We start from the raw sequence: 23,564 nt of genomic DNA, 5'->3' as shown, positions 1-23,564 counted from the left end.
CTGGAACCACTTGCTATTGGCTTGAGTTCAAATAATGCCACCCCATCGTGCTATGAAGCTGATTTTTTATACATTTTAGTCTTAAAAAAAAGAACGTTCTGCTGCACAGTTGGTCACCATCATGCACATGAACACTGAGTGCCATTTCAACATCCTGGAATACAGATTTAAAATCGTCGGAAATGATTTTTCTGTTCAAATTATAGTATGAAATAAAAAAAAAAACTGTAAAAAAAATGATTGAAAAACATTAGTACAATATAAACAAAATTCTGTAAAATTATTTAAAACATTTCGGTACAAAATAATCAAATTTTTATAAAATGATTGAAAAATTCCAATACAAAATAATAAAATCTACATAAAATGCTTGGGAAATTCTAGTAGTAAATAGAACACATCTATATAAAAAATATAAAAATTCATGTGTAAAATAAAAACATTTTTTAAAAATAATTGGAAAAAGCAGAAAAGAACTTAAATTAGCAATTAGTGAAGTAACTACACACCTTTGATGGGTATGTAGGGGCGCCGCTACCAATTGTGTGCCCCGTGAAAGCTAAACGCTGTGGGCCCTTTCATAAAATACAGAAACTGTCAATCTGTCAGAGCAGGGCGGGGGGGGAGGCCACGCATAATGTCACTTGCGCTAGCATGAAAATGAAACTGAAACTTTACATGCTTTCAACGTCTGATTTCCGATTTCTTTGTCTCTCTTATACAGCAGACCTTACAGGACATTTTCACAACTCCTAGCCTGTGTCCACTGGACCCCCTCCTCTGCTCTGTGGGCCCCCCACACATGCTGGGCCCCATGAATTTGTCATGTTTACCCCTCCTAATCGGCGCCCCAGTGGGTATGTATCATATATGATACAAGGGGCATTGAAGGGTTAATAAACACTGACTAGCATGGGGCCCCTGTGCTTGTGGGGGGCCACGGGCAGGTGCCCCAAAGGCTCATGTGTTAATACGGCCCTGGCTAAAGGATGATCAGAGCAACCTGATGAACCACATTAACACTGACAGAAGATTCTTCGCACATCATTTGTTTTCTTTGATCCGTTTCTTTTTTCCTTCTCTTCTTTCAGTTAAAACATATAAATCCATGTCACCTCCTTTAACTTTTGTGTGATATAAAACAAATCTAAGTTCCCAACTTTTTGATTCATTTCAACATGTTCCCAATGTGAATTTTCCTCATGTTAAAGCTTAATGTGCTGTCTTTGGCTGTACATACCGTCCACTGTTGTCCACTTTATTTTCAGACACATTCCTATTTTTATTCCTATTTAATCACCTTTGACTGTGCAGGTGCACTGATCACACACTCAGTTCCAGTTACACTTTATCTATCAGAATAAATCACACTGCCACTATTAATTCACAAGAAGAGGTAGAAATATTTTATTCCAACTTTATGGGCAACAGTGGATTAAAAATGAACCAAATGTTTTATTAAATAATGGTATAAAATGTGTAACTACAGCAGAAATTCATGTTAGTCATGTCCTTGTGTCTGGACTGGTTTGAGTTTTAATAAATCTTTTTTTTCTGGTCATTACAAGAGCGATTTGGTTCTGTTTAAGAAATGGGCCTTACATAAATTATATCATTTTGGTTTTTTTTCTTGTTTCCCAGGTTTTTCATCATTTACATGATTTTTTTCCCCTTTTCTTTCTAATTATATGTAGAATTTTTCTCATTATTTACAGACACTTCCATTTTATTTCATTGGTTTCTTGCCATTTACAGAAACAATATAATAATTTCTAATAAAAAGATTGTAATTCTTTCAGTTTCACAATATTTCTCATTATTTACAGGGTGTTTTTCACTATTTTGCTGATGTTTCTTACCATTTTATTTAAGTTTCTAATAGAAACGTTCTCATTGTTGTACTTTGTTCTGGTTTTTCATTTTGTTTCACATGAAGTTTTTTGTTATTTACAGGTTTATCATCATTTTGTGAAATATTTCCCTCATGTGGAAAACATTTCTCATTTTGTTCTGGTTTCTCATTATTCAGAGTTTGTCATCACTTAGACAACATTTCTGATAATTTTGAGTTTCTAATCATTCTGCTGAAGTTTCTCATTATTCAGAGAAAAGGTCATATTTAACCCTGTAAAGCCTGAACCATTACATCATTATTGAAAGAAAATTCCAGTTCTTTGAAACTGGAGCCTTTATTGGTCCGTCTGAACAACAAAAAAACAATGTTTTTTTCAAATATCAATTTCCATGTATGAGTTTCAATTTTGTATCATATTTGATACACTGGGACTCAATGCTCAAATATTATTTTTGAACAAACAAAAACATAATATAACACAAACCTGTCTGCCAATTTTATAAAGGAATTATCAATTTGTTAAAGTTCTGCTTCCTCTCTGTCTGTTTTTAAATCCCTTCTTAAAACCCATCTTTTCTCCTTGGCTTTTGAAACCATGTGAGATGTTTGAATGTATTATTTTTATTATTCTACTGTTTTTATTTGGTAGTGGTTTATTGTTCTTATTTTTTGTTGTTTTTAAATTGTATGGCTTTTATGTTTTGTTTTGTTTTTTATCTATTCTTGTAATTTATTCTTTTATTTTGGTTTTAATTATTCTTCAGTACAGCACTTTGGTCCACTGCGATTGTTTTAAAGGGCTTTACAAATAAAGTTGGATTGGATTGGATTAATGACAGTCTTGTAGTGTCACTGGAAAGGCCTCTGGTGAATGAATTCCTCCCTCTGGTGGATTATCTGTGTATTGCATGTATCTAATTGTATACATCAGGTTTTTCCAAGACAAAAAATATCCCACTGATCATGTAGAGGGCTTCAAAACTCATGTATCAAATATACGTTTAGTGTTATCGGGTTAAAGACACAGAGTTACTGTTTCCGTCATTATTTAAGGACTCATGTAAACCAGCCTTGATGTGATTATGTTCACACTGATTCAATATTTATTTACACATTTTGACCATTTCCTTCTTATGCTGTGGAATTTCCACTAATATTTCTGCTTCAATCTCTAATGAAAAAGATGTTTTGGTTCCGTTTAAGAACATTATCCTGGTTCTTTCAGTTTTAACTACGATAATGTCGACCCATTCCATGACCCTCCTGCTGTGGTTGACTTGTTGACTTACTAAGGTGAACTCCTGCCGCCCAATAGAAACACAAACACACCGGGGTCATTGCCCGGGCAACCGCTGTCAAGGATACATGACGATTCCCGCCAGCAGCCAGAAGTCGTGTCGGCGGTGCCAGATCTCGTTCATCTTCCCCGAAGAGATGGCAGCCCTCTCCTCGTTCTGCCAGAGAGTGTGGAGCTCTGAAAACCAGAACCAGAGGAAAAAACAGAAAGTTAAAAACCAGAACCAGAGGAAAAAACACAAAATTAAAAACCAGAACTAGAGGAAAAAATGGAAAATTAAAAACCAGAACCAGAGGAAAAAACGCAAAATTAAAAATCAGAACCAGAGGAAAAAACAGAAAATTAAAAACCAGAACCAGAGGAAAAAAGTGCAAAATTAAAAACCAGAACCAGAAGAAAAAAGTGCAAAATTAAAAACCAGAACTAGAGGAAAAAACAAAAATTAAAAACCATAACCAGAGGAAAAAACATAAAATTAAAAACCAGAACCAGAGGAAAAAAATGGAAAATTAAAAATCTAAACAGAAAAAAACTAAAAATTTAAAACCAGAACCAGAGGAAAAAAACAGGAAATTAAAAACTCAAACCAGAATCAGAGGTACAAACTGAAAAATAAAAACCAGAACCAGAGGAAAAAACTGAAAATTAAAAATCTAGTTGGAAAAAAACAAAATTTAGAACCAGAACCAGAGGACAAAACGAGAAATTAAAAACCTAAACCAGACGAAAAATTTAAAAAAAAAAAGGAAAACTGAAAACCAGAACCACAGGAAAAAACAGAAAATGTAAAACCTAAACAAGAATCAAAGGAAAAAATGGAAAATTAAAAACCCAAACTGGACTGACCAGCAGGGGTCAGTCTGTTTATTATCAACTATTACCCTAGTTTCACCTTGTTGTGACCAAGCTGCATCTGACTTCTCCTGGTTTTATTAATGACAATATTAGTTTATATAAAGATTATATTTTTGTCTCTTTTTTTCTTTAACTCTGACAGTTGTTTCTTTCTGGTTCTCATCCTCATTGTGGCTCACTACTCCCTCTAGTGGTCACATACATTCACTTCATATCTGTACAATCCAATACATCAGCACCTTTGGAAGAACTTCACAGATATTTCTTCTAAACATTCCAATTTTAATTTCAGTTTTTTTAGTTTTTGAACATTAAAATCGTACATATAGACCCTATAAACCAGCCTCTGTTAGTAGATGATTCAGTGTTTATTATATGAGTCTAATAATGCGGTTCTAACAGCAGTGGAAATTTGTTTCAAGGTTTTATACCCAGTTTCAGCCACTGCTTCCATCTGATTTAGTCGTTCACTTGTGGAATGTATGGAAACCCATTAGTGCCACTGTGATGGAAATAAGGCCCTGCAGGTCAAAATAATGATGTCGTATCTGAAAATAATGACAGATTGATAATAAAATCCAGACTAGACTTAACGATAGAAATGATGACGAAGGCCTGTGTTCATTTTCAGATTGGAAAGTGTTTGTACAGACCATGTTCTGGCTTTTATTTCACTTTTTAGAAGGAACCAGCACAACCCAGTTCATGAGTGCCTCTGGTCTGACTGCCTCATGTGCTTTTATTGTGTGTTTTTTATTGTATTGGCTAGGTATTTATTTTTTCTGGCTATGTTATCTTATTCATATATTATGGCTATGTCACTTTTTTTTATTTATTATTATTCTTATTCTCTATACTTAACTCTTACATCTCATTTGTATGTATGTATGCGAGCTACGGAGTTCACAGAATTTCCTTCAGGATCAATAAAGTACATATCTATCTATCTATCTATAGATCAGTTATTCACTTCAGGTCCCAAACTTACAAAAATATATCAAAAATTGTCAAAGGTCAATTTTTTTTTTTTTTTTTTTTTTTTTTTTTTTTACAGAGAAACACTGTCTCACAAATGCTCTTTTTTCATTTTCACCTTTCATTTGCTTTCATTATTTTCATCTTGTGTGTTTAATGTAATATTTATCTTTACATATTTTATGTTATTTTAATCCTTATAAGTGTTTTAGGTCATTTTTGTCTTGTTACATCTTTTCTTGTCTTAATTAAAAATGACCTCTCATATTATACTATTCCTATACGACCCAATAACTAAAGTATTTTAGACCCTGAACACAGCACTAAATAAATATTCTACATATTTAAATCTGTAAATCAGGAAGAGAGAATTTATTTACGCATTCCAGGACACTTTACTGCCATTTATGCATCACATTTCAAAAGAATCCTGAATATTTAAAGGGACTATACAAATAATTTCTGCTAAAATTATTACTATCTTTGCTAAGGTGCCGGTAACAATAAGGTGAAACTAGGGTAATAGTTTGGTAATAAACAGGTAATATTATAGTAATACCATGGAATTATCAATGAAAAATCTTGGAGGTCAAAATAAGCATATTTTACTTTTATTTAAAGTAGCTACATGTAGTATTAGTACTTAAAAACACTCAAAAATAACCCATAAGTATCATTAGAGTTTGCAGAATAAAGAGTTCTGATGTTAAGTTAATATATTCAGTTACAGATACATGAACTGGGCTTATTTACAGCCATAATGTAAATGTATGTGACCACTAGAGGGAGTAGTGAGCCACAATGAAGATGAGATCTAGAAAGAAACAACTGTCAGAGTCAAACAAAAGAAATTATGAAAAAAATAAAGCCATGGAAAAATGGAGTTTGATACTGAAATGTCCGTGTTTCCTCTACACGGGTGAGTTTGATTCCGAGCCTTAAGAAGGTATAAATGTATTATGGGATGTTCTTATTGTTGCTAAGTTGCTGTTTGTTGATCCACGGTTCAGACTAAATTATGAGAGTTCTGACCTTGTTTGTTGGATTCAAACCGATCTTTAGTTCAGCTACTGACAACATAAACCAAACAGAAAACAGAGGTGATTTATAGTTTTACTGTGGCTGTTTTGAGTCTAAAAACAGAGCTAAGCTAACAGAGCTAAGCTAACAGAGCTCTAATTAATAACTAATAACAGATAACTAATGACAGATGTGCAAATTTGTCAGTAACAAAATACACAATATAATAAATAAAATTAACAAAAAATGAACTAAAATCCACTAAATTTGACAAAAAGGCACACAATGATCAATAAAATGAACAAAAATTACCACAAGCATCAGAAAAATGAACCAAGGGGCACAAAATAATCAGCTAATCTAACAGCTATGCTAACAGAGCTAAGCTAACAGAGCTATAATGTAAACTATCAGCTGATGCAAGATGTCAACATTATGAGACCCAGTGTTATTTTGAGCAAGTGTGAAATGGAACAAACAAGCGATTAAGAAAACAAATGACAGATGTGCAAAATTGCCTGTAACAAAATGAAAAAAAATAATAAATAAAATGAACAAAAAAATCAACTAAAACCCACTAAATCTGAAAAAATGCACAAAATGAGCAATAAATTGAACAAAAATTACCACAAGCATTGAGAAAATGAACCAAGGAGCACAAAATCCGCTAAGCTAACAGTTATGCTAACAGAGCTAAGAAAACACCACTAAATCTGACAAAAATGCACAAAATGATCAATAAAATTAACCAAATTACCAGAAGTGTCAAGGCACAAAATAATCAGCTAAGTTAACAGAGCTAAGCTAACAGAGCTATGATGTAAACTATCAGCTGATGCAACACGTCAACATTATGAGAGTGTTATTTTGAGCAAGTGTGAAATGGAACAAACAAGCGATTAAGAAAACAAATGACAGATGTGCAAAATCATCTGTAACAAATTACTCAAAATAATAAAAATGAACAAAAAATGAACAAAACACCATTAAATCTGAAAAAAATGCACAAAATGGTCAATAAAATTAACCAAATTACCAAAAGTATCACGGCACAAAATAATCAGCTAAGCTAACAGAGCTAAGCTAGCAGAGCTAAGCTAGCAGAGTTATAATGTAAACTATCAGCTGATGCAGCACATCAACATTATAAAACACATAGTTATTTTAGTCACTGTTAAAATAAATGCCTATGAGTTTGAGTTTTGGAATTAAACTTCATACAGATGTGTGAAAACAATGAACTTCATACTTTATTCAGTGACTGATCCGGTCTGTGGATCCACAGGGTTGGTTTGATGGTGGTTCTGGTTCTAAGTGTGTTCTGGTACCAGACTGACCCCTGCTGGTCAGAGTCTGGAACATCAATACATAGAACCACTTTAAAAGACTCACCATTTAGAACAAATACATATTCATTAGATCAGAACCAGATGTTCGTGTTATTTATAAAACAAATAGAGTCTATTTAACCGGGTCATAAATCACAACCAGAACATTTAGTTCTATCAAACATGGTCCTTGGTGGTGGTGTGTGAAATGTTTCAGATGCTTTTTTTTAACTGACGTCCTAAATAAACCGTCCTGTGACCCACCGAAGGGCCCCGAGCCAGTGTTTGGACGTCCCAGACTATGTGGACCTAATTATCCAGGTTCAGGTCTTGGTCCAGTTTAGTTTCAGACTCATGTCACAAACAGAAAAAACAGAATCTGAGGTTTTTATTCCCACGGATTATTGATGGTTTCACATCCGTCAAACAGCTGTTCATCAGCGTTCTCTGGGTTTGGAACCAGAAACATCTAGGACCAGAACCAGGGTCAGGACCAGGGCCAGGACCAGGGTCAGGACCAAGGCCAGAACCACAGTCAGGACCAGGGCCAGACTCAAGGCCAGAACCAGGGCCTGAACCAGAGTCAGGACCAGGGCCACAACCAGAGCCAGAACCAGGGTCACAGCCAAGGCCAGAATCAGGGCCTGAACCAGGGCCAGAACCAGGGTCAGACCAAGGGCCAGAACCAGGGTCACAACCAAGGCCAGAACTAGGGTCAGACCCAGGGCCAGACCCAAGGCCAGAACCACGGTCAGAACCAGGTCCAGAGCCAGGGTCAGAACCAGGACCAAGACCAGGGCCAGAACCAGGCTCAAAATCAAGGCCAGAACCAGGGCCTGAACCAGGGGTAGAACCAGGGTCAAAACCAGGGCCAGGACCAGGGCCAGAACCAGGGCCAGAACCAGGGCTAGAACCAGAGTCAGACCAAAGCCAGGACCAGGGCCAGAACCAGGGCCAGAACCAGGGCTAGAACCAGAGTCAGACCAAAGCCAGGACCAGGACCAGGACCAGAACCAGAACCAGGCTGGGTTCTGTCTGATCCAGTCCTGTTTTAGACAGTTTTCTTCAGTTGTTACAGGAATGTCCTGGTTTAAAAAAGAATGATTTAGATGTAGAATTTTTATTATTTTCACCAATAGGATCTAAAATAAAATACTATCATTGTAACTTATAAACAATGACTCCAAATTTTCTTCTTGGTTTAATGTGAAAAAAAATTACATTATGCTTAAAAATAAAGACAACTCCAAGTTTTTCTATTTGTTTTAGTGCAAAAAATTTAAATTAAGGTATTTTAATATTTAATATTTACATTAAACTATCCTTTTACAATAAAATGTGAATAACCTGAACAAATACGAACAACCTGAAATGTTTAAAGAAAATTCAGTGCAATTTAATCAATATTTTTCCGGTTACTAAATGTTTTGTGTCTTTGTAGATCTGATCCATAAAGCACAGGTGTAAATGATACGTTGAAGAATAATACTGTTAAAATTGCACTTATTTTTCCCCCAAAATTAATTTTTTTCAGGTTATTCACATCTTTTTTGTGTGGATAGTTTGTAACTGTACATATTTTCATAATTTAATGTTTAAAGTTTTTGCGCGACAGCAAAGACAATAGTTGATATTTGTCATTATTTCCAGGTTATTCTGTTACTGGTTCTGATCCACTGTAGATCCTATTGGTCTGGATGTGGAACCTGAACTAACCTGACTGCGACATTCCCGCCTTAAACCCACCTGTGAATCCTCCGTCTGCGATGTTAAACATGAAGCGAGGTCTCTCGGGCGCCGGTTTCCCGTTGCCCTTGGCGACGTCCTCCTTGGCCGCTTTGACATCTTTCCCAGCATCCTTTTCACCTTTGACCTCCTCTGTGTCAGACACCAACAGGTCATTTTGGGTTTGTGTTTCTGTTTTACCTGTTCTCCAGGTGAATGGGAGCTGTTCTCGTACCTTTCTTCGTATCCGACACCTCCATCTTGGTTTTGGCGTCTGATGTTTCCGTGGTCACGGTTGGAGGCGTGTCCTTTCCTTTTTCTTTCTCTTCTCTGGCCTTTTCTTCATCGGCTGTAAAGAAAAGCTGATGTCATGTTAGTGCTGCCCTCTGCTGGTCAGATCCATTTATTCTATCAATACATGGAAATAATTGGTGTAAAATACAGTTCTTCATCTTTTCATGGTCATCAGATACGACCCATTTGGACGTTCTGAGGCTTCATAGTTACCATGGAAACACCGTTATCTTCTATAACACTGATTCATCAGTAAAACCCATGGAGTTGGATCAATGACAGTGGATGGACACACTGGGTTGTTGAATATATATAAAATATTAAATAAAATGAACAAAAAAATTACAAAACAGTAAGTAACATAAAAAATAAACAAAAAAAGACTGAAATTAAGTTAAAAAAACAAATAAAATATGCAAGAAAATGAACAAAAATGGCCAAAGTAATCAGTGAAATGAACAAAATTAATAAAAAAATTCACACAAATAATGAGCCACAAGAACAAAATGAGCCACAAATTGAAAGAAATTGAAGAAAAATTAATAAACTCATGGAGTTTGATCAATGACAGTGGATGGACACACTGGGTTTTTGATTATAAATATAAATTATTAAATTAAATGAACAAAAAATTTACAAAACAGTAAGTAACATGAAAAATAAGCCAAAAAAAATGACTGAAATGAAGTAAAAAATAAAATAAGCAAGAAAATGAACCGAAACAGCCAAGGTAACCAATTAAATGAACAAAATGAAAAAAAATTGACAAAAATAACGAGTGACAAGAACAAAATGAGCCACAAATTGAATAAAATTGAAGAAAAATTAATAAACGCATGGAGTTTGATCAATGATAGTGGATGGACACACTGGGTTTATGTTCAGTTAGTGATAGATTTTGCTGAAAAAAGGCACTTTTTCTTCAGTTTTTGGCGACAAAATGTACAAAAATATACAACATAAGCAACATGAACAAAAACAAATAAAATAATAAATAAAATGAACAAAAATTAATAAGAAAATGTACAAGATAATAAATAACAGAAAATAAGGAGCAAAACTAACAAAAATGAAGGAACAAAATATTAAATAGCCAAAAAAATGCATAAAAACAGCCAAAGTCATCAATAAAATTAAAGTGAATAAAAAATAAAAAATACAAGAAAAAGTAATGAAACAGGCAACAAAATGAAAAACATAAAACAAAAACAAAGACAAAATTATAAGTTCTGAACAAAATATAACTTAAGACATTTGGTTTTATGTTCAGTTAATGATAGATTTTGCTTTAAAAAGTCACTTTTTCTTGTGTTTTTCTCTTTTTTGATATAAGAACCTTTGAATTTACTCTAAACTTTAATGAACATCTACATGATCAGTGAATTAAATATAAGAAAATACGGGATTTTCACTGAAAAAAGACAAATGTAGAGGATAATATTAGAATAAATGCTGATAAGTCACTGAGGAACAATTTAATTTAGAGAAAAAAACAACACTGACGTAGTTGTGGGTCTTTAAGGGTTAAACTGTGATTTTAAAGTGAATTCTCTGGGTTTCTTTTTTTTTTTTACCTGACTTCTCCTCTTTGACGTCTTGTTTGGGCTCCTCTTTTTTCTCCTCCTGGACTTTCTTCTCCTCCGTCGTCGAGGCTGAACTGTCGTTGGTTTCCTTCTTTTCCTCGTCTTTCACTTCGCTCTCCTCTTTTCCTTCGTGTTTTTCGCTCGGGGACGCGTTTTGTGATGTTTCTTTTGTCGAGGAGGAAAGCTACGAAAAAAAAAAAAAGAAAGAAAGTCACTACAGAAGCACATGAATCCTTTGGTATGTGGGCCGTAGAGTTCCTTTAACCACCTAAAATCACTGACTTTGGTAATGGTTTGATTAATTAGAGTAATGTAATCCACGATTAAAGTTGAAGGTGGTGGATTAAATGGACTTCACACTCCTGTTCAGATTTATATAAGCACAATTGTATTCTTTCTTTTGTACAATAGTAAAAAAAATGTCTTACGTTAATTTGCTTCGTGCATTTGGTATTTTTATATGTTTGAAATAAACATTTATATCAATATGATAATGTTAAATCTGCATTTTTAACAAATTCTATGTAATAATAATGATGGCGATTATTGATAATTTATGTGATTCTGACTGTGTGTTCTTTATTTTATTGTTTTACTGACTGTACTTCTTTATTTAGCTATTTATTTATTTTATTGTTTTATTGGCTGTACTTCTTTATTTAGCTATTTCTTTATTTATTCATTTATTCATTCATTTATTTATCTACGTATTTATTTAGTTTATTGTTTTACTGACTGTACTTCGTTATTTAGGTATTTATTTATTTTATTGTTTTACAGACTACTTCTTTATTTATGTATTTATTTATTTTGTTTTACTGACTGTGTACCGCTTTATTTATTTTATTGTTTTACTGACTGTACTTCTTTATTTAGCTATTTATTTATTTATTTTATTGTTTTACTGACTGTACTTCTTTATTTAGCCATTTATTTATTTATTTATTTTTATTGTTTTATTGACTGTGTACTTCTTTATTTTATTGTTTTACTGATTGTGTTCTTTATTTATTTACTTTATTGTTTTACTGACTGTGTATTTCTCTATTTCTTTATTTTACTGTTTTACTGTGTACTTCTTTATTTTATTGTTTTACTGACTGTGTACTACTTTATTTATTTTATTGTTTTACTGACTGTGTTCTTTATTTATTTATTATATTGTTTCACTGACTGAGTACTTCTTTATTTATTTTACTGTTTTACTGACTCTGTACTTCTTTATTCATTTATTTTATCATTTTACTGACTGTGTACTTCTGAGATAATGTGTTGAATATTTACATTTTTCTGTTTTTTTTGTTCATTAAATGCTGTGTTTGTGCAGTGACTGTATTTTCTTTATTCGTGGTCAAATATCTGTTTAAATCTGATATAAACATGACTTTGGTTCATTATTCCAGTGTCTTCACGTCCCACCTCTTCATTGTCTCCAGTCTTGTTTGTGTCCGTCTCTTTCCCATCCTCCTTTGTGTCTCCGTCGTCTTTGTCCTCCTTATTCTCCACCTCTTTCCCGTTCTTTTCGACCTTTTCTGCCGGAGCTGGCGTTGCTGCACATGTTCATACAGACACACCAGTCACTGCCTGTGCTTTACCTGCAGCGCCCCCTGCTGGAGGCGGCGGGTACGACCGTATGTGTGTGTGATGTCACCTGGTTTGGACGTGCACGGCGTGTTGTTGTAGCTGGCGTCCGGCGTGGGGGTGGTGGTCTTCACGGCCGGAGATGAAGCCCTGGAGGAGGATTTGTCAATGCTGGCGTCAGGTTTGAGCTCCGGGAGACTCCATCGACCGTTGATGTGTTCGAACTCCTGGATCTGGGCACGAAAACAGAAACAACATGAAAATTTAATGAAATTAAATTAAATAGAAAACCATCAGGCAGATGAAATAAAATAAAAATAAAATAAATAACAAAATAAAATAAAATAAAAAAAACCATCAGACAAACAAAATAAAATAATAAAATTTAAAAAAAAAACATCAGCCGAATAAAATATTAAAATAAAAAAAACAGCAGATGGATAAAATGAAATAAATTAAAATACAATACAATAAAAGCCAGTAGATTAATTAAAATGAAATAAAATACAATACAATACAATAAAAGCCAGTAGATTAATAAAATAAAATATAAAGCCAGCAGATGAATAAAATAAATAATAAAATAAAAACCAGCAGACAAATGAAATGAAATAATAAAATAAAAGCCCAACAGATGAATAAAATAAATAATATAAAATAAAAACCCGCAGATGAATAAAATAAAATAAAAAACCAGCAAATAAAATGAAATGAAATAAAATAAAAAAAAACAGCTGATGAATAAAACAAAATAAACAAAATAAAAAAACAGCTGATGAATAAAATAGAATAACCAAAATAAAAAAACAGCTGATGAATAAAATAAAATAAAAAATTTAAATTTAAAAAACTGCAGATGAATAAGATAAAATAAAACCAAACTAAATAATACAACAGAAAACCAGTACACAAGTAAAATTTAATTAGATTAAAAAACATCGGACAAATAAAATAAAATCAAAACTATCAGACACCTGAACACAACAGACACATGAACATTCATCCAAATCTGCTGGAAATCACACATTATTATGTTCTGGGGAAGTTGGAACAAAGCAAAACAAGGTTTACCCTCAATCAGAAAGAAGTAAATACATTAGACTGGACATTAGTTTGACTGTATTTAAGAACTGTGGGTAAATAAATATAAAACCTTATATACAAACCATATATAGAATGCAGAATAAGGCCATTAGACTGATAAATAATGGGTTATAATGGGCTTCATTCATGGTGTTAGTGTGAACGTTAGCATTAGCGTTAGCGTCCTGACCTTCTTCTTGACCAGGGACATGACGCCGATACGGGTCAGGACCGGCTGTCGACACAAGCCTTCCCTCGGAACGCCGTCGGCGAACGTCTCGGCGCCGTCGGCCACTGGTTCGCACAGGTGACGCATGAACAGGGACACGTACGCTCTGGAAACCAGGACAACCACAACAATATAAATATATATAAAAATAAGGATAAAGACACAGGAAACACTGCAGGATGGAGGATTAACCTGTGTGTGTGTGTGTGGGGGGGGGGGGTGTTTAAATGATGCCACTCACTTGAATTCCTTCTCGGTTTTTCCCCTCAGGTCTCGGACCAGCCACTGGGAGGAGAAGGCATCCTGGGACGGCATCCCCCAGCGCATGACGGCGTTCAGGAAGGCCTTCCGCTGGCGAGTGTTGAAGCCCAGCACCTACGGACCCACAGTACACGACAGTACACAACATTACACAACAGTACACAACATTACACAGCAGTACACAACATTACACAATAGGAAACGACAGTACACGACAGTAAGAAGAAAACTGAAGAAAAACTGAAGAAAACTGAAGAAAAACTGAAGAAAACTGAAGAAAAAATGAACAAAACTGAAGAAAACTGAAGGAAAAGTGAACAAAACTGAACAAAACTGAAGGAAAAGTGAACAAAACTGAAGAAAACTGAAGAAAAAATGAACAAAACTGAAGAAAACTGAAGGAAAAGTGAACAAAACTGAAGAAAACTGAAGGAAAAGTGAACAAAACTGAAGGAAAAGTGAACAAAACTGAAGAAAACAGAAGGAAAACTGAACAAAACTGAAGGAAAAGTGAACAAAAGTGAACAAAACTGAAGGAAAAGTGAACAAAACTGAAGAAAACTGAAGAAAAAATGAACAAAACTGAAGAAAACTGAAGGAAAAGTGAACAAAAGTGAACAAAACTGAAGGAAAAGTGAACAAAACTGAAGAAAACTGAAGAAAAAATGAACAAAACTGAAGAAAACTGAAGGAAAAGTGAACAAAAGTGAACAAAACTGAAGGAAAAGTGAACAAAACTGAACAAAACTGAAGGAAAAGTGAACAAAACTGAACAAAACTGAAGAAAAAATGAACAAAACTGAAGAAAACTGAAGGAAAAGTGAACAAAACTGAAGAAAACAGAAGGAAAACTGAACAAAACTCTAGAAAACTGAAGGAAAACTGAACAAAACTGAAGGAAAAGTGAACAAAACTGAAGAAAACTGAAGGAAAAGTGAACAAAACTGAAGAAAACTGAAGGAAAAGTGAACAAAACTGAAGGAAAAGTGAACAAAACTGAAGGAAAAGTGAACAAAACTGAAGAAAACAGAAGGAAAAGTGAACAAAACTGAAGGAAAAGTGAACAAAACTGAAGAAAACAGAAGGAAAACTGAACAAAACTCTAGAAAACTGAAGAAAACTGAAGGAAAAGTGAACAAAACTGAAGAAAACTGAAGGAAAAGTGAACAAAACTGAAGAAAACTGAAGGAAAAGTGAACAAAACTGAAGAAAACTGAAGGAAAAGTGAACAAAACTGAAGAAAACTGAAGAAAAACTGAAGAAAACTAAACCAAACAAAAACAGTACAAAATTGAACTAAAACTGAACGAACATTTAACAAAACCAAACAAAAACCTAACAAAAGTGAACAAAACCCAGACCCAGGTCCAGACCCAGACCCAGGTCCAAACAGACCTCCAGGTTTCCTCCGACCCGGGCCAGTAGAGGAGGCAGAGGTTTGTCCTTCTCATTCCTCAGCTGTCGACGGGACTGTCTACGACCTGAAACAGAAACAAACCAACACCATCATTCCAGTAATTATACAGTCTCAAACAGTAACTGGGTCCATTTTACATCTATAATCTATCATAATAATTATAATAATTCACACTCATACAGTAACTGTACATGTACAACACTGGTACGACCAGAGGAACATCAGCTAAAAACTGAACAAAAACAGAAAAACAGAACACAACAAAACAACAAACCCTTAAACGGTCACACGTATAAACCAGTCCAACAGTCTGAGACCAGGAGCTATTCAATAAAACGACAGAACAGTCAGACAAACTCTGTAGCACTAAGCTAACAACGCTAAGCTAACAGCGTTAAGCTAACGGCGCTAAGCTAGCAGCGTTACGCCAACAGTGCTAAACTAACAGCGGTAACCTAACAGTGCTAAACTAAGGGCGCTAAGCTAACAGCGCTAAACTAACGGCGCTAAGCTAACAGCGCTAAGCTAACAGTACTAAGCTATCCTGCGCTAAGCTAACAGTGTTAAGCTAACGCTACGCAGATCCAACAGTATAAGGATTATTTCTACTGATAAAACTCACTGAATGTCACAAAGAAGAACAAGAATAAAGGTCACATTCATTGACATTTTATTGGTAATTTTTGTTCATTTCCTCAATGATTTTGATCAAATTCTTTAGTATCTTCATATTTCATACATTTTTAGTTCATTTCATTGTTTATTTTGTTCATTTTTGTTCATTTTCTTGAAGGTTTTGTACATTTTTTCTACTTCATTGTCTTTATTATAGAGCATGGTCATTCATGGACACTGTTTATCATGTTTTGTTTTTGTTTTTTTTATTTTTGTATATTTTGGTCAGTTTTAGTTCATTTTTGTCCATTTTGTTCATTATGTTGACTATGATATTGTTATTTTCTTATTTGTTAGATTTATTGTGTAGTTTTGGTGACATGTTTGTTTTTTTTAAACAACTTTTTTGCTAATTTGTTGTATACTTTGTTAGTTTTTGTTAATTTTGCTGACTATCTTTTTTGTTATGTTTTGTAAATTTTTCTGTATGTTTTGTTCAGTTTTTGTTATCTTTTTGTCCATTTTGTTCATGATGTTGACTATAATATTCTTTCTTATTTGTTATATTTGTTCTGTTTATTTGCTGTTTAGTTTTTTTTGTTTATTTTTGTTCATTTTGTTGACAATGTTTTTATTATTGATTTATTGATAATTTTTCTGTATATTTTGTTCAGTTTTTATTATTTTTTTGTTCATTTTCATTCATTGTGTTGACTGTTGGGTTCATTTTCTTTGGCTATCACATTATTATTTTATTATTAATAATTTTGTGGGTTAGTTTGGTCAGTATTTGTTAAATTTTTTTCTCATTTTTTGGTGATTCATGGTCATTTTGTTGAGAATCTTGTTTTTTGTAATTATTTTTTCATCATTTTGTTGTTTACTTTTTTCAGTTTTTGTTCATTTTTATTCATTTTGTTCATTATACTGACTATAACATTCTTTCTTATTTGTTCTATTTACGTTTATTGTTTAGTTTTTTTTTTTTTGTGTGTGTGTTTTTTTTGTTCAACCTGAAAAGGTCAGTGTACTGTATCAGATGGAACAGGTTTTTCTAATCCTAAAACCCAACCTAACCCAGAGAATCCAGCGTCCTGCGGTGGTTTAACTCTGCAGTTGCATTTCTTGGCTTCTGTCTGTTCCAGGCGACTGTTACAACTAAATCAGTCTGAACCTGTAATTCAACGCAGACCGCCTGCATGTGCACGTCTTTCATTGGCCATTCGCGGCTGCGTTTGATGTCAGTTTATTCCAGATCTCTCCTTACCTTCTGGCCGGTCGTCAAAGTCCTCGTCTTCCTCCTCGGAGCCCACCGAGTACTCAGACTGGTTATCTGAAATGTCAGCGTGCCACTCTGAAACAGCAGACGGCCACAGGTCAGCAGGGTCAACAGGACGTGTCCAGCACCGGCCAGAACGCAACCAAACACCTGCACTGTTTTCTAAACAAACGGACTAACATGGACACACTTAACCTGTACACTCCTACAGTGTGTTCAAAGGCAGGGATTAAGGATGACCTGACTCATCTGACATCATCTAAGAATGAATGATCACCTTAAATACAACCACATGAACAAACAGCAGCAATAAATACACAAAAAAATCCAACAAAAAACCCCAAACCCCATAATACATTTTTTTCTGCATGTAATGTCCAATAGGGGATTTTCAACATTTTATTTTATTATGATCCTCTGAATGTTTCATTATAATCAGGTAGAAGCAGCTAAAACCATGCAGTAATTGGACTTTTTTCACTCTAAAACTCACAGAAACATCTGTGGTTTTCATTATTTACTGGTGATTTTTCTCCTGGTCTGACCCCCTTCAGGTCATATTGGTCTGACTTGGACCCCTCTGGTCTAACCCAGTGTACCTTGGACCTGGCCTGGACCCCTCTGTTCTAACCTGGTCCGTACCTTGGACCTGACCTGGACCCCCCTGGTCTAACCCGGTCCATATTTTGGACCTGACTTGGACCCCCCTGGTCTAACCCGGTCCGTAACTTGGACCTGACCTGGACCCCCCTGGCCTAACCCGGTCTGTGTCTTAGACCTGACTCGGCCTCCCAGGTCTAACCCGTTCTGTACCCTGGACCTGGACCCCCCGGTCTAACCCAGTCCGTACCTTGGACCTGACTCAGCTCCCCCTGGTCTAACTCGGTCCATACCTTGGACCTGACATGGACCCCTCTGGTCTAACCTGGTCCGTACTTTGGTCCTGACCTGGACCACACTGGTTTAACCTGGTCCATATCTTGGACCTGATCTGGACCCCCCTGGTCTAACTCGGTCCGTACCTTGGACCTGAACTCCTCTGGTCTAACCCGGACCGTACCTTGGACCTGACCTGGACCCCCTGGTCTAACCCGGTCTGTACCTTGGTCCTGACCTAGGACCCCCTGGTCTAACCCGGTCTATACCTTGGTCCTGATCTGGATCCCCCTGGTCTAACCCGGTCCATACCTTGGACCTGACCTGGACCCCCTGGTCTAACCCGGTCTGTACCTTGGTCCTGACCTAGGACCCCCTGGTCTAACCCGGTCTATACCTTGGTCCTGATCTGGATCCCCCTGGTCTGACCCGGTCCATACCTTGGACCTGACCTGGACCCCCTGGTCTAACCCGGTCTGTACCTTGGTCCTGACCTAGGACCCCCTGGTCTAACCCGGTCTATACCTTGGTCCTGATCTGGATCCCCCTGGTCTGACCCGGTCCATACCTTGGACCTGACCTGGACCCCCTGGTCTAACCCGGTCTGTACCTTGGTCCTGACCTAGGACCCCCTGGTCTAACCCGGTCTATACCTTGGTCCTGATCTGGATCCCCCTGGTCTGACCCGGTCCATACCTTGGTCCTCCTGTGCTGCGTCGTTGTAGTTGACTGGTTTGCGGTTGCGTTTGCCTTTTCCCAGTTTACTGGCCAGATCCTCTTGCTGTTGTTCGTAGTGATGCCGGAGCAGCTTCTCCCAGTAATCCGGGTCCACGTTCTCCTCCTGTTTGATGATCTCCCGCTCGATCTCCTCGATCTGCGGCACAATGAGTGTTTTGAGTGTGGGTATCAGACAGAGACCCCGCCCCCCTCCCTTTAGCCCCGCCCCCGGCCCCCCTCACCTTGTCCTCCTCTCGGACCATGTACTGGGCCACTTTGAAGGAGCTCAGGTACTCGTTCATGTTCTGGACGTCTGAGTCGTCTGTGGCGTCTTGGCTTCGGTCCAGTAGCCTCTCGATGGCAGTGCTGTCGTAGTGGATCACGTTTCCCTCGTCCTCAACTTTGTCCCCTGAAGAATTCTTCATACCTGCCACATTCATCAAGTAATGTTTGTCAAATACTGTCATTAATAAAACCAAACGCAGCTTGGTTACAACAAGGTCAAAGTAAGGGAATAGTTCGATAATAAACTGGTAATATTGTAGTAATATATAATAATGTAGTAATAGATTTATCAATGAAAAATCTTGGAGGTCAAAATGAACATATTCCATTTTTAATTAAAATAGCTACTCGTAATATTAGAAGTTAGAAACATTCAAAAATAACCTATAAGTATCATCAAAGTTTGTAGAATAAAGAGTTCTGACGTTAAGTTATGTGATGTTCTTATCGTTGCTAAGTTGCCGTTTGTTTATCCACGGTTCAGACTAAACTGGAACAGTTCTGTCCTTGTTTGTTGGATTTAAACAGATCTTTAGTTCAGCTACTGACGACACAAACCCAACAGAAAACAGGTGATTTATGGTTTTTGTAGTTCATGCAGTTTGTGTAGTTTGCATAATTTGAGTCATTTGCGTTGTTCATGTAGTTTGCGTAGTTTGTTTCATTTGTGTTGTTTGTGCTGTTTTTGTAGTTTGTGTCATTTGCGCTATGTGTGCAATTTGTCATTTGTGTAGTTTGCATAGTTTGTGTAGTTTTTGTAGTTCGTGCAGTTTGTGTGGTTTGCATAATTTGCATTGTTTCTGTAGTATGTGCAGTTGGTGTAGTTTGCGCTCTTTCTGTAGTTTGTGCAGTCGGTGTAGTTTGCATTGTTTCTGTAGTTTGCGTTGTTTCTGTAGTGTGCGTAGTTTGTGCAGTCAGTGTAATTTGTGTAGTTTGTGCAGTTGGTGTAGTTTGCGTTGTTTCTGTAGTTTGCGTAGTTTGTACAGTTAGTGTAGTTTGCGTAGCTTGTGCAGTTGGTGTAGTTTGTGTAGCTTGTGCAGTCAGTGTAGTTTGCGTAGCTTGTGCAGTGGGTGTAGTTTGCCTTGTTTCTGTTGTTTGTGCAGTGGGTGTAGTTTGCGTTATTTCTGTAGTTTGCGTAGCTTGTGCAGTGGGTGTAGTTTGCGTTATTTCTGTAGTTTGTGTAGCTTGTGCAGTGGGTGTAGTTTGCGTTATTTCTGTAGTTTGCGTAGCTTGTGCAGTGGGTGTAGTTTGCGCATCACCTTCTCCCTCGTCCTTGAACAGCTCCTCGGTGCCGAACTTGAGGATGTCGTCCAGCTCCTGCTTGGTCATGGACCCGGCCTTGGAGCCCAGACCGGGTCGGACCACCAGGTGGGTCAGCATCATCTTCCTCTTGGCGACCTGAGTGATGCGCTCCTCCACGCTGGCTCGAGTCACGAAGCGGTAGATCATCACCTTATTGGCCTGTCCGATACGATGGGCTCGACTGAACGCCTGTACGGGGAGAAGAACGCAACAGGAAGTAAACGCAACGAGGACGAAGACTCAGAAAAGAACCAATAGGACGACAGATGTTTGTACAAGTTTAGACGAGAAGCTCAAGGGACGGCAAGAAAAACAAGATGAAGATTAGAAAAAAAGATGAAACGATGAGAATGAAGTAATAATTTTTAAATGTAGTACGACAAAAATGATTACATACAAAGACTAAAACAAAATATGTAACAAACCAAAAAAGAACAAAGAAAATTTAAAAAGAAAAAAACTTTAAAATATAACAAGATGAAAAAAGATGAAAGTCAGATAAAAGATGCAACAAGATAAAAATAATGAAAACATCATAGATGAAAGTGAATGTAAAAACAGCAGAAGATGAAACAAGATAAGAATGTAGTAAAATTTAAAAATGACAGAATATGGGATGAATCGTGTAAAAGAAAAAAAAAAAAAAAAATCAGCGTAGGACACCGTATTTTCGTGACTCATTAACTTTAAATGCGAGAATAGAACAGTGAATGTGAAGGTCCGACGTACCTGGATGTCGTTGTGGGGGTTCCAGTCGGAGTCGAAGATGACGACGGTGTCAGCGGTTGCCAGGTTGATTCCTAATCCTCCTGCTCTGGTGGAAAGTAGGAAGCAGAACTGGCAAGCACCAGGAGCTGAAACAGAAGTATCATCTAATATTAGTACAGTCGACTTTTAGTAGAATCTAATTTTAATCTAATTTAGTGTAATGTAAATTAATGTTAATCTAATCTAATATTAACTAATGTTATTTAATCTAATCTAATATCAATCTAATCTAATATTAATCCAACCTAATGTTAACCGAATCTAATCTAATGTTAATCTAATCTAATCTTGATTTTATCTAGTATTAATCTAATCTTAATCGAATCAAATCTAACATTAATCTAATCGAATCTTAATCTAATATATCTAATCTTAATCCAATCTAATCTAATCCAATTTTAATCTAATCTAATATTATTTGAATCTTAATCGAATCTAATGTTAATCTAATCTAATGTTAATCCAATCTAATCTTTATCCAATATATCTAATCTTAATCCAATTTTAATCTAATCTAATATTAATCTAATCTATTATTCGAATCTTAATCGAATCTAATCTAATGTTAACCAAATCTAATGTTAACCGAATCTAATCTAATGTTAATGTAACCTAATCTTGATTTTATCTAATATTAATCAAATCTTGATCGAATCGAATCTAACGTTAATTTAACCTAATCTTAATCTAATCCATTTAATTTTTAACTAATCTAATATTAATCTAATCAAATATTACTCGAATCTTAATTGAATCTAACGTTAATCTAATCTAATCTTAATGTAATCTATCTAATCTTAATCTAATCTATCTAATCGTAATCTAATTTTAATCTAATCTTAATCTAATGGTTTCACTTCCATTGCCTGTAGTTTTCCCATCATGACCTCAGACTGAACCTTTTCTTCCACATGTTAATCATCTCATTTCGTTCACTGTGGTCCAGTTCTTTTCCAGACTGATACCGGGTTCATCGATAACGCCGATAACGCGCTGGGTTTGATGACCTCACCGTTGAAGCGGTCGATGGCCTCCTGCCTCAGCGCCCCCGTGATGCCGCCGTCGATGCGCTCGTACTTGTACCCTTCATAGTCCAGGAAGTCCTCCAGCAGGTCCAACATCTTAGTCATCTGCACACGACACAGACAGGGTTATGAGGTCACGAGACGGAGGCGGAGTTAGCATCCACCGCCTTCCCCTCCACCGACCCGGGGTCACGTCCTGGACTCATACCTGAGAGAAAACCAGCACCCGGTGGCCCTGCTCCTTCAGCTTCCTCAGCATCTTCTGCAACAGCGTCAGTTTCCCAGAAGCCTTAGTGAGAGCCGAGCCTTCATAAGCACCGCTCGGAGTCTTCTGGGCTTCCTACGAACACGAAAAAAAAAAAAAAAAAAACAGACAAATAAGACTGGAATTACATGATGTTTGAGGATATTGACACTTTAGAACAAACTGGAATATTTGAATGCACTACCTCACATCACCACAGGGTGTCACTGGTGTGTGTTTAAAGAGTAATCCAATGCAAACAGATGAAAACAACACAACTGTCAGAAAAATAGAATAAAAAAATAAAACCCAGAAATGTATTTTTGTCCTCTGTAGGGGACAAGTTTCACAGCTTTGACTTAAAAAAAATAAATAAAAAATAAAAAAGACAACACAACTGAGACATGAATGAAGTAAATGTTTAATACGTTAAATCAAAGTAGAACTGGAGGTAAATCAGCTTCATTCATGAAGAAATGAGTTTTATTAAATGTTCTTCTATTTAACCTTTTTCATCTTCTATAAATAAATCCTTCCTAAAAAAAACAGGGTCTGCAAAGTATAATTTTTGACAACTTTCATGACTATTTTGCTCAGTTTTGTTTATTTTCATAATTATTTTGTTCATTATCTTGAATTTTTTGGCAGATTTTTGGTCATTTCCTTAATTTTCATTCAGATTTTTAATGATTTTGCCTCTTTTTTGACTCAGTTTTGTTCTTGTCATAATTATTTTGGGCTAATTATTGTTCATTTTCTTAAATATTTTGGTATTTTTTCTTAATTTCCTTGATAATTTTGGCAGATTTTGGTAATTTCCATAATTCTTGTCCAATTTTTTTATGATTTTGCCTTGTTTTTGGCTCAGTTTTGTTCTTGTCATAATTATTTCTGGTTAATTATTGTTCATTTTCTTGAATATTTTGGTCTTTTTTTATTATTTTGGCTTA

The 23,564-nt window shown here is 35.9% G+C and overlaps 1 protein-coding gene across 1 annotated transcript in view; it reads right to left on the bottom strand.

The window, feature by feature from the left end:
- Positions 1–23,564, bottom strand: part of LOC115439047 (chromodomain-helicase-DNA-binding protein 3-like) — a 104,067-nt gene that overhangs the window by 35,635 nt on the left and 44,868 nt on the right. Inside the window, 16 exon segments of the mRNA XM_030162942.1 lie at positions 3,221–3,329; positions 9,077–9,208; positions 9,291–9,404; positions 10,924–11,116; positions 12,352–12,482; positions 12,584–12,746; positions 13,787–13,931; positions 14,067–14,200; positions 15,482–15,567; positions 17,386–17,472; positions 18,970–19,147; positions 19,233–19,417; positions 20,535–20,766; positions 21,307–21,431; positions 22,358–22,475; positions 22,579–22,710. Of these exon segments, the coding sequence (XP_030018802.1) occupies positions 3,221–3,329; positions 9,077–9,208; positions 9,291–9,404; positions 10,924–11,116; positions 12,352–12,482; positions 12,584–12,746; positions 13,787–13,931; positions 14,067–14,200; positions 15,482–15,567; positions 17,386–17,472; positions 18,970–19,147; positions 19,233–19,417; positions 20,535–20,766; positions 21,307–21,431; positions 22,358–22,475; positions 22,579–22,710 (2,264 nt within the window).

Source organism: Sphaeramia orbicularis, chromosome 18 (assembly GCF_902148855.1).
Source record: "Sphaeramia orbicularis chromosome 18, fSphaOr1.1, whole genome shotgun sequence".
Lineage (NCBI taxonomy): Eukaryota > Metazoa > Chordata > Actinopteri > Kurtiformes > Apogonidae > Sphaeramia > Sphaeramia orbicularis.
The sequence above is the reverse complement of the archived record's forward strand: the minus strand, read 5'-3'. Positions and strand labels throughout refer to the sequence as shown.